The sequence below is a fragment of the Ambystoma mexicanum genome, chromosome 10 (assembly GCF_040938575.1).
Source record: "Ambystoma mexicanum isolate Mex_15411 chromosome 10, UKY_AmexF1_1, whole genome shotgun sequence".
In the NCBI taxonomy this organism is placed as follows: Eukaryota; Metazoa; Chordata; class Amphibia; order Caudata; family Ambystomatidae; genus Ambystoma; species Ambystoma mexicanum.
This window is the reverse complement of record NC_090932.1, coordinates 416850522-416862722: the sequence shown is the minus strand read 5'-3', so window position 1 is coordinate 416862722 and position 12201 is coordinate 416850522. Positions and strand designations below refer to the sequence as shown.

Below are 12201 nucleotides of genomic sequence, written 5' to 3'. Positions count from 1 at the left end.
AACTGGCATCCTTTTTGACCTCTCGTCCACTTACCGAAAACAGTGGTTGCCATTTTTCAACACAAAGTTCTGATGGTCACGTGATTATACCATGCCCCTTTGTATATCTATTTGGGGGCAGAGTACAGGGGGAAGAAGTGCCCATATATGTTTATGTTTATTGAATTTATATAGCACTTTAAGCCAAAGCGCTTTTCAATATAACAACAGGTACAAAGTATATAGGACCAGAGGATACAGGCCCCAGCTTAGACGGTCTGTAGCCCGCCTAGAGAGAATGTGGATTTGGTCCTTTATGTGAAACCTCTCTCCTGACTCTTGGCAAAGCCTGTGTTGGAGGTCAGTAATTGGCTGACTGCCACAATTTTTTTTATGTACATCAGTGTGTGATAGGATACAGGAGTCACCCCCACCCTACTCTGTGGTAATAAAAGATGATACCCACTCATTTGGTCTTGCTGCTATAACACATCTGCAAACCTGGAAGGCTTCCTGCTCCAGGAAGGGGACTTCAGATCTGCACCTGCAACGTTGGTGCTTCATGGAATCAGATGGTGAAGCTCACCCTCACCAGCAACAAAAGAAACAGAAAGAAGCACACATCCCCATAATCCAAATGGGGACAGATGAATCACCACACGTGCTCAAAAGAACGGTTCTTTATGAAGCTCCTGGATTTGCCTTCATTTCCTATCCGAGAAGCGGAGGACAACCCAGCAATCCTCTGGCTGCTGGACCACAGTGCCTCATCTGGAGACATGCGGTTCCATTCCTCGCTGGACATTCCAGTGCCTTGTGCTGTACGTTGTTGCTCGACCACATTGCCAAACCTGTAATCCGAAGACTCAGGGGTCTCTGGCAAAAAGGGATGCAGCTGAAAGGAGCCAATGCTGTAGGACTTTTTCGTGGACCAAGTCCTCATTTTGGGGTCCCCTCTTTAGATCAAAAGGTCTTCCATTCCCTAGGACCTGTTAACTGACCTACACTGGCGTAAATTGGCTCCTGGCTGTTAGACGTGAATGAGAGCAGTGCCCCTGGAGCTCCGGTGCAATGGTCTGGGAGTGTGAGCTGTTAGAGGCGACGAGAGGGTATGCAGTCTCCTGTGCGGCTGAAAGTGGGCATTGAGGCCTGCATGCACCTTTCTGTTACTGCGGCTTGAGCTGTGCACAGTTGCTTGACAGTGTGAACGCTGAACCGGGAGACTACACTTTAGCCAATTTGGACACAAAGAAAGCACTCGACTTGGTGCAGTGGGAGTTTATGTTGGCAACACTACGGAAGTTTGGGTTTGGTCCAGGGATATGTAATTGGATTTCATCACTGTTTAATGGCCCGGTGGCAAGGGTGCAGACTAATATTTCACCCCCAAATAACATCTGCAGAGGTACACGGCAGGGATGCCCACTGTCTCCCGGTTGCTCGAACAATGGAACTGCTGGCGTGTAGTGTCAGAAAGGACTTCGCGGATTCATGGATAAAGTAACCCAGGTGTCGCTATCCCAAGACTGCTCGACGCGATAGAGTGTTTCGGCCAGGTATCCGGCCTGAAAATTAACTGCAATAAGTCACTATTGTATTCTCTCACTGGCGTCAGTCAGTTTTGGCTCGATGGTCTCCCCCGAGGGTTTTGAATGAGTATTTTAAATATTTGAGGATAATGGTAAATGCCAAAATTGGGGTGGTCCTGAAGGAGAAATTATGGGACGTGTTGCCGCAGCTAGACAGTCTTGTTGCTACTTGGTCTAACCTGCCGCTGTCGCTCGGTGGCAGAATCGCAGCAGCTAAAATGGTGATCCTGCCATTGCTGTTGCACTCTGCAAATGCTCCCGACTGCTGTTCCCACAGTTCTTTAAGAGATTATATTCTATATTACTGAAATTGCTGTGGGGGTAAAAGGGGGGTAAGTCACGTAGGGTTGCTCTTGCCAAGTTGAAGTTGCCGGTGGAGCATGGTATGCTGGGGACTCTGGACTTTCAAAGCTATTACTATGCTGCACAGCTGCAGCATGTGAGTTGGTGGGATGACCATGAGTTAGATCTGCCTACTAGAATGATCCAAGAGCTGATAGGTGAGCGTAGGCTGTTCAATGTACTGTGTCTGGAGCCAGTGATCTCTGCAAAATTACTGTTACCAGTCGGAATAATACATGGGATATGGGTCAAAGTGGGCTTGCACAGTGGTGACAAACAGGTGATGGCATATGAGCTCCCATTATGGGGCAATGGGATATTGAAGGGCCCTCTTAGCAACAGCGAGCACAGGGGTTGGGACCAAAAGGGCTGTAGAGAGATGGGGGTCCTATTTGACTGGGGCAAGGCGCTATCATTCCACGACTTCTGTGCCAGGTGGAATATGGGGCTGTCTTAGTAGTTCTTAGCTTACGCGGCCACATTGACAGCCATCAGAGCGGCACGGGAGGGGTGGCCAGAGATGCCTGTTGAGCGCCCAGTTGTGAACTCAATTAAGGGATTGATCGGTGGTGGAAAGAGCGTTTCGGCCCCATATCAGGCCCTCCATGTGCAGAGTGACCCCATTATTGGCAGAGTAAGGGAGCACTGGGAAAGGGATCTAGATGTTGTTATAGACAATGCTTTGTGGAGGCAGGTGTGTCTGCATGTTAAGGAAGTATCGAATTCGAGGTTGAAGCTGATACAGTACAAGTTTGTGCCCACATTAGCAAGTTGCGAGGTTGTGGCTTGCCCCAGGTGTTCCGCTCCGGCGGCGGACTTTCTGCATATGGTGTGGCAGTGCCCACCAATAAATGCAGTCTGGCAGAAAGTGGTGTCCCAGCTTGTTGTACTATCGTGGTGGGAGGTAGAGTGTCATTCACTGGTGTGTATTCTGGGTCAAATCCTGAGGTGCAAGGGTGGAGTCACCAGGAAATTCATCACCCTAGGGCTGATTCTGTTTAAGAGGCGGATTGCAATGCACTGGAAGAATGCTAACCCCCCGGCGCACGTTGATTGGCAGCGGGACTTGCTGAAATGGACATCTGCAGAGAGAGATCTTTATGTTCAGTGGCGATAAGGGCGGGATCTGCACTCAAGATGGGACGAGTTTCTGAACCACCTTCAATATCCTGCTGACCTGCGCCCTCCATGAACTTGAGTATGGAGGCTGGAGGCGGAGTAGGGGGATATGGACTCCCTGGAGGAAGTAGTTGGCAAGGTAGTTGGGTCATTTTCAGCCCAGTTGATTGGGGCGATAGTTTGTTTCTGGGACAGGACAGTGGAATACGCTCAGGGGTGGTTTGAAAGAACTTGTCAGTACTCGAGCACTTTTGTTTTTCAATTTGCACCAGCTAAGTTGCACTGGAATCAACTCTTCCCTAGGCCTATCCGAGTGTATCGGATAACCTTAATTTTATCCAACTATGGAAATGTTCTATAATCGCAGCACAGCCTACTGCATTATTTTCTATATAAACTTACCTGAAGAAGGTATACTTTGGAACTGGTGACATTTGGGCGGAAGGCCTCAAACCATTATAGGGTCGTACTTATTATGAATGAGGGAAGCTGTTCTTGTGTTGATTCTGAAGAGTTTGGCCTATTTTTCTTGCATCAGCCTACTCCCCTGTATTGCACTTGTAATTGATTCATATGCAATTCAATTTTCCCAATGGTAAATGTGTTTCTATGCGTTATAGGGTTTTGAGTGACATTACTTACCTGTGATTTGTTAAGGTAGGGTTTCACTTTTATGCATAATCTCCTCCACATGCGAGTCCCCTAGTACTTTTTGCAGGATTTATGAAGTTTTGGTCTGGTCCCATGAGTGAGTGGGAACCTTTTTCCACTCACTCATTCTTTGATCCCATCTTGTGATACTTTGCATTTCTTTTTATACACTTTCCTGCATGCAAGTTTTATGGCATCTGTCTTTTGACTTTCGCATCACACAGTGCACTCTGAAGTGTTGCTGGGAGCCCTTTGGGCTTCCCTTTTTATTTTCTGTTATAGGGGGATATTTGTATCTTTCCTATCTTTTGCTATTGTGAGATCAGCACACCTCACCTTATGTGGAGTGTTGAGGGGCTACATAGTATCCCTGTTCTCACTGCTCCTGTAAATGTCTAGTTACAGTGTCAAGCTAACCTGAATGTGAATGGCTGGTGGCAGTACAACGCTGTTACAAAGCCAGCCTTTTATTCACCGATTATTTCACCAAAAAAAACAAATGTGGGAGTGGGTACGCGGATATAAGGGGTGGGGGGAGGGCAATAGGGACTAGATAATACGGAAGGGGGGTTTGGGAGGAACCCCCTCCCCAATATATATTTTTTAAAAATTGGTTTTTCGGCCCAAAATATCCAGCAAAAAAACTCAGAAAAAAAAAACAGGCTATGTAAGAAATGTAAGAACATAGAACTGCTGGTGGCTGTGGTTTTATACTTCCTACAGTAGTGCACAGAAGGGTCACAATTGACCCAGAATGGTGACTGTATTCTTTTTTCACCATTTCGGGTTTGCTCGTCCCTTTCTTGGTCCTTCTGCCGTGCTGGGTGGGGGGAGGTCATAATTTGACATTTGTCTTCGGCAGGAATCCTTTGTGAAGCCCACCAAGGCTCCAGCAGGTCTGTGAGGACAGAAAGCAGGGGAGGACTCCGAAACTCCACTGTGGTTTGTCTTCTGGCGTGCCTACCTGGAAAATGTTCCAACTGGGGGGGCTGCCTGTCCCGAAAGGACAGCCACCACCCATGGTTTGAATGGTGCATGTTATGTTATGTTATGTTACTTTGCATTTATATAGCGCCTTATGTACCATTGGTATAGTCTCAAGGCGCTGGTAGGTTGAACGCCCTCGGGAACCGAAGTTCAAGTCAGTAGAGAGAGTATAAAGGCGTCAAAGATGCGTGTGCGCACCGTATATGTGTGCTGCAGGTGTAGCATTCATGTGGAGGCAGCTTCTTAGCATTAGGTGTGGTGGTTGAGGGTTGAGGAGTATGTGTTCGTTCTGGCCGGATTATCCAGATCGATTGAGGCTGCGTTAGGCCTGAGGAGAACGCCGGCTGGAGGGTGTAACCAGCAGTGTTTAGAGTGATGTGTAGTATGAGGAAGATGTTGGTATGAGAACAGCTATACCGAATGGTGTCATAGTATCGCTGTGTTCTAGTTGGGTGATGGTGTAAAAGAAGAGAGTAAGCGTGGTGATGTGATATGATGCGTATGAGATCGGATTATATCTACATACTTCCTAATTCGTCGCTCATGCGTTCGTTCGATCATGCATTCAACTGCACTAAGGAATCACCGGCTCTACTAGCTGGTACTTCGTCTGGTCTGCGCACACATACTTCTGATCTATACACAGGTGCCTGCTCTACATACACACACACACAAGTCTGCTCTACACACACACACGCGTGCATGTCTGTTCCACGTCAGCTCTATACACAAACACATATACGCGCGTCCGCTCTACACACACATACGTCTGTTCTACACATACACGTCCGCTCTATACACACTCACACGTCCGCTCTATACGCACAGATGTCCGCTCTATACATACACATGTTTGCTCTACAGATATGTCTGCTCTACACACGCACACCCGTCCGCGCTACTTACACATACACGTCCGTTCTACATATACATACGTCCGCACTACACACTCCTGTTCACTTTACACACACTCCGGTTCGCTTTACACACACCCATGTCCGCTCTACACCTACATTTATACATCTGCTCTATATACACACATACGTCTGCTCCACACATGCACACGTCTGTACTACACATACATACGTCTGCTCCAGACACATACATACACACACACGTCCGATCTACAGACACACATCCATGTGCGCTCTACGCCTGCATGTCCGCTCTACACGCACACGTCCGCTCTATACACACGCACACATCCATTCTAAACACACACACGTCCGTTCTGTACACACGTAAGTTCACTCTACACATGTACACACGTTCGTTCTACACGTGCATACACGTCCGCTCTATACATAGACGTCTGCCCCACACATGCACACACGTCTGCTCTACACACGCACACACGTCCGTGCTACATACACATCCATGTCCGTTCTACATACACATACGTCACGCTCTACAGACATCTATGTCCGCTTTACACACATCCATGTCCGCTCTACACCTACACACATAAGTCTGCTCAACGCACACACACATCTGCTCTACACACACACACACATCCGCTCTACACACACACACGTCCGCTCTACACACACGTCCGCTCTACACAACACACAACACACGTCCGCTTTACAGACACACATACATCTGTTCTGCTCGCATACCTACGTCCGCTCTATACATACTCACGTCCGCACTGCACACACCCACGTCCGCTCTACACACATAATTCCGTTTTATAATGTACGTCCGCTCCACACTCATACGACAGCTATACGTGTGTGCCAATTGGCTGGGTTCCTGCATAAAAGGCAAGGATCTTGAGGCTGAAGACAATCTGACCCCTGTAACCGGAAAAATCAACAAGGAAGAAGAGGAAGAGAGATGTACGCAGCGGCTTTCAGTTGACCGGAGATGCCTTCTATGTATTCTCTGCTGTCCGACCGCATTTTCAAAGCATCAGCAGAACTCTGAAGAGGACGACTCTCCCCTTTAGACTGGTGGCACCAATCAGTCTTGAGACTATCTGCATTTCGAGCCATCCCTCGACAAGCAGTGACCTTCATGGGCTGCAAACCGACAATACCCTGGGACCTTTGGCCACTGGGCAGTGCATCATCTCCCAAAGATCAAATCCTCCTGACACTTTGGTGGACTCCTTCCAGACCTCCAGAGGCAAGATTCCACTCCTTGAAGTACCCTCACCAGAGTGCAGGACCGAGAAAGCGAGACTAATCGACTGGGGGGTAATCTTTCTTCACTGGTGCTTTCCAAAAGGGGTTAAAATAACAGAACCCTGAAGAATCCTTTGATGGAAGCCTCTTTGCTCGACTGCTGCTTCGAGATCCACTCCAATGCCCCTTCTTTCATCTGCCTGACCAAGAATCCGGTGACCGGGTCCGCTGCTGCTGCATCGTGGGGGCATTGTGCTGCAACCTCTCCATCAGCCCTAAGGTACTGTGAGACTCTTGGTAGAACTTACCTATAGTTGAATTACGGCTCATATGTTGCTGGAGTGCTGATTTTTGCGTTTGGGAGGGTTAGGGAAATTTATAATGTGTATGCTTCATCCCCTCTTCTAGTGAGACCCCCAGCACTTTTTGCTTGACTTCCGGCCCTTTTTCTTTAATCCTGAATGAGTGGAGACTTTTTTCACTCATTCATTCTTATGGGCTCTGTCTTTTACAATTCTGTTCCACATGGTTTACCTCTCCTATGCATCTCTTTAAGGCCTCTGTATTTTACTACGGCAGAACACATCTCCTTACAGGCAGTGTTGCTGAGAACCCTTTGGATTCCTTTTTGAGATAATTTTCTTTATCCTAGAGTAACTACAGTTCTTAAGGATAGAGAGACACTTCGTATCTCTACTAAAACTTTATATTCTGAGAGATTGACACACACCACCTTATGTGGAGTGCCAAGGGGATACTGGTATCCTCCTCCTCCTCCTCTCTGCTCCTGTGACTTTTTAGTCACATAGACAACCTAGTTATGGCTGGTGGCAGTGGACATGATCCATCAACTATTGTGTCATTTTTTACTGCAGGCTATGTTCATACCCTTAGTTTTGCACAATAGGGTCACCCAAGTACTAATTTGGTAGCTCCTTTCTTTTTTCACCATTTCTAGCGTAGTTGTTAGCCCTTCTTTTGCCATTCTGGCAGAGGGGAGTTCTGTGTGTGTGTTTTGCCTTTGGCAGGAACCCTTGGGTGTCCCCGCCCAGGCTCCAGTGTGTCTGGGCAGGCAGGAAGTGGGGGGAGGAGTTTTTCACTCCCCTGCTCTGTTTGCCCGAGTGCCTGAATGGAACCAGCTCCCACTGAGGGTCTGGCTGTCCTGATTGTACAGCCAACCGCCCCTTTTCTGTAAACTGCTGAGAGAGATTGCAGAGGAGTGTGCTGAAACTGAATAAATGGTGAGGTTCCTGAGGTGAAAGGCAAGTCGACCACTGGAAGCTGAAGTAACCGAAGAAAACAACCAGAGACGCCTGCAGAGCCTTTGCAACACCGTGAAGAGACCACTGCTGTCCTGACCTCTTTTTCTGTGCGAAAGAGGATCACGGAAGAGGACGACGACTGGTGGGAACAACCAGTCCCAAGATTAACTTTAATCAGAGCCATCTTGAGAGGTCCTGTGAACTTCCAGAGCTGCTGAACCCCAATGCCACGAAACCTCTGGCCCAATTGAAATGCATTGTTGTGGAAGGGCCAAAGTCTTTGCTGAGCTCCAGGTGAACCACTAGAGACACAATCTGACCCTTCCAAGTCCCCTCACAAGAGTGAAGGATTTCAGGAACTGAAGAAGATTGACCGGGCGAATCTCATTTGTTGATGCTTCAGAAAAGGCAGCAAAACCGCAGAGTGACCAGAGAACTTGCTGAAATCCGTGCCAGGGGTCCTCCCGCAAAACTGCTACTAAGAGATCCCATCCATTGTCCTGCCTTTCATCACCAGACCAAAGAATCCAGGTCAGGTTCCAGCGCTGCCACTTCGAGGAGAATCCAGCCACAAACACATCTTCAAACCAAAGGTACTGTGGGGAAAAAGGTATTGCTTACCGTAATCCGAAAAAAACACTCGAGAGCATTGTAGTGAACATAGAGGTGTCCAGGGCAGCTCCTCCTACCTCCGACCCAAGCTGCTGCTTGTGTCCCTTTAGCAGGGTCTCCAACATTGGTTTTTATCTTCTAGAGACCAGAAAATATCCACAGGAGTTTGTAGTTCTGCTGCTTGTCAAGACTTCGAGACCTCTCCAAACTGCCTTTAGCTAGAGTTGCATTTTGCACTTAAGAAACCTTAAGCCCTGCTAGTGTTACCCTACGTAACTGGTTTCCTTCCTAAAAGTCATTATCTTATGTGATTTTGCCAACTAAATACAATTACTGTATTAATTTGTGTGTGAACGAGTGCGCGTTCTTACCGATAATACAGTAGAACTGGGTAGAACTGTCATTAGTGTCAAATGCTGTAACAATTGTAGCTGCAAGCAACTGCAAGCTAAGTAGTGGCCTTTGAAACATATTCTAAAGTAAAGTTTTTGGTTTAATGTGCTAATTATTTAAAAGTGACTTGTGTCTATATAAAAATCTATATTTTAATATACCTTCATTGAGTAAGTGTTTCTTTGACTTGCTTTACTAGATCGGTTCAGTGTACTTTCCTATAGCTCACATCTTCCTCTTATGATAAGCGCAATTGCTCTGCCACTCTACCAAGGGTTCCATGAGTAGTGCATACTGATACTAAGAGTTGGGGGATATACAAACTATTGGGATAGTTTTGTGAAGTCTACCTACAAAGTGGACTTCAGGAAAACTCCCCCAACAGGGATTTTGTCCATACACGTTAACCCAGGTCTCTGAACCTACAGGGAGAATCCTGAAGTCCCCGACCCTATATCCCAACTAAAAGTGTACTTGTTACTAAAGACTTCCTCTGGAACCTTTTGAACCGTGGAGGGCAAAACTAGATAGGGATGGATTTCTGAAGTGTCTCTGAAAATATTTACAAATATTTACCCAATTTATATTGGTTTTGATTCCTCCAATTGTATCTGAAAGACATATTCAGAAAGTTATCACAACATTTTGACTTGCCTTTGAATTGCATACTGCCATTCTAAAAGTATTACACAGTGGTTTACTCACTGTGGATAATGCATTGGTTTTTCTACCTTTCTGAAGAATTACTTCCCTTAGTTTATATATCAAATAAACCAATATTTGTATATAACTGTTAGTGTGTCAGTGTTTCTTTGGCCTAAGTGTATATATTCTTTGTACTGCCTACAGCCCTTTCTCCCTCCTAAAATGGGCCTGGCTGCTCGACCGTTGCGGCAAACAAAACTTGTAGTTGGAGCCCTGTATCCCAAGTGTGATTCTTCACAAGTCCCAACTATTGGTGGACCTTTGTGAAACTCCCTAGCATGTTTTTGTATATGCTTTATGCATTACTAAAGGCCTAATAAAAAACTGTAATTGCATATAGTTACCGTCTAACTATAAACACTGGTGTTGCTTGGTGTGGACTCAATGTAGGCCTAGACCACTCTCACACTTTTCCTAAGACTAAGCCTTTACTGCTCGTTTGTCTAACCTCTTAGTTTCTTCCCCGTTTACCATAAATAGGCTGGTGTGCAAAACTCCTCCCACCAGGGCAGATTTTGGTAATCCATCTGAACACTCACACAAAGGCCACTGCCGCTGAGATGTTGCCCATGGGGCCCACCTACATAGAGAATACCATGACCACACCAATTTCCTGAACTGGTCTCCCACTAACCTTCCTGCACCAACATTCTCAACCTCTTGGCATAAAGACACTATGGCATAAAAACTAGGCTTCCCGTGCAACAATTAATTAGTGCCCAAATTACATCAAACATACATCACTACAATCAACTTGCATATCCGTACCGGCCAGTGCAACATAGCACCATAGGCATTAAGGGCTCCCCTGTGCACACACATGCTTCTATGTTCTCCACACCTTCTGGGCACACTCCCCACTAAGTTAACCCACCCCCTGTTTCTTTCAGATCTGCCAGAGCACTGGGGACCTTACAAACTGCAGTGGTGTGCTGTATAAATCCCAGTAACACAAAACAACAACACCTCATTTTTGAAACTGGCTATCCTAATTTAAGTTGCAAATATTAGTGGCAAATAAGCCTTCAAAATTACCTTCGCACATCGAAGGTGCTGATGTGACAAATATAATTTAGAAGGATGCAGCAAAATAAAACATCAAAGTGAAAAACTAACTTTTCACACCATATTGCAACTATGATATTAAAAAGTAAAATATTTTGCAGAGGCAAGTCGTTGCAGGGTTTCCTTCAAACAAATGATCCCCATTATGTTAGCTAGGGAGTTGACATATTTACTATCTTTTGTTTTGTAGTGAAGTGCAACACTCCCATCAAAATGAGTCTTTAAAGTAATTCAAACCAACAAACGCTAAGAAAGAATATGTTCTTCAATGTTAATGAAGATAAATAAAGTCATACAAAGGAAAACAAGTTTCAATGACTTGCCAAATCGAAAGAGACCTTGGTGTAGCCAAGAACGTTTGCTGTACTGCACTGGAGAAGGCTCACTTCCACCATGCCAAGGTGAGAATTATGGGTATAGTGCTTACGTTACGAGCAACTAGGAGAACAGTGGTCCCTCACAGAAGAAGCAAATCATGTTGAAATAAACAGAGGCATGCAATTAAAGACCATAGTGATAAACGCAAAGGCCAAGAACTAGCTTCTAGGGCAATATAGATATTTGCACAAGCATGCATAAAGCTCCTTTCGATCCAAATGAGTGGTTACCTTGTTGGCTTCTGCTGCTTGGTGAGCTGAATAATATTCTGCATCGGCTTTTGCTCTCTCCCGAGCGAGGTAGGCAGAGTCTGGAGGGGGAATGAGGAAGAAAAAGACAACCCTATTTAGTAAAATGTTCATTTATGACAAATAAAACACATAACTTAGATGGCCTCTAAATATAGCCGAGAATCGTCAGCAGGCTTCTTTTAACTTTGTTGAAATATATTGTTCAAAAGAGGCACTCTCCATGATAACAGGATAGGAAACAAAAACTGTCACAATCAACATCGAAACTATGTAATGGGATCCATTAAGTGCGCTTCCTACAATAATCCATATTCATTTAAAGGCTAAAATGACTTGCTTCTTGAAGAGCCCAAGTTTGTGAGGTGTATTTTTGGTGGCCTTAACGACTTCATTGATCTGCACTTTAGTGTTCTCCGGTGTCTTAAATGCGGCACTTATTGCATGGCTATATGCACTCTATTGCAAGCTCTCTGGGCATCACGGCTTTTAAAATAAGAGTTTCAATAGTTTACTACTTCTGGATTAGCAAAACTGACAGGTCTTTTGCTGCTGGAACAACCTGTATTTCTCATCTACTAGCTCCTATGCAGTGCTATGATATTGTTTGTGTATATTTAAAGCAAGTATGGCCGGGGCATCTAAGTGCTAGGATCGTAGGAAACATAGTAGAGAGTAGGCCATTACCTAAACAAAGTTTTCAGCCTTTTCCGAATGATCAAGAGATTATTTACATGAAGGT

At 45.6% G+C, this 12201-nt stretch overlaps 1 protein-coding gene across 1 annotated transcript in view; it reads right to left on the bottom strand.

Annotated features, from left to right (window-relative positions):
* ERLIN2 (ER lipid raft associated 2) overlaps positions 1-12201 on the bottom strand; it is a 574625-nt gene that overhangs the window by 61284 nt on the left and 501140 nt on the right. The window contains exon 11 of the mRNA XM_069617980.1: positions 11442-11521. Coding sequence (XP_069474081.1) covers positions 11442-11521 — 80 coding nt within the window. The remainder of the gene's footprint in view (positions 1-11441; positions 11522-12201) is intronic.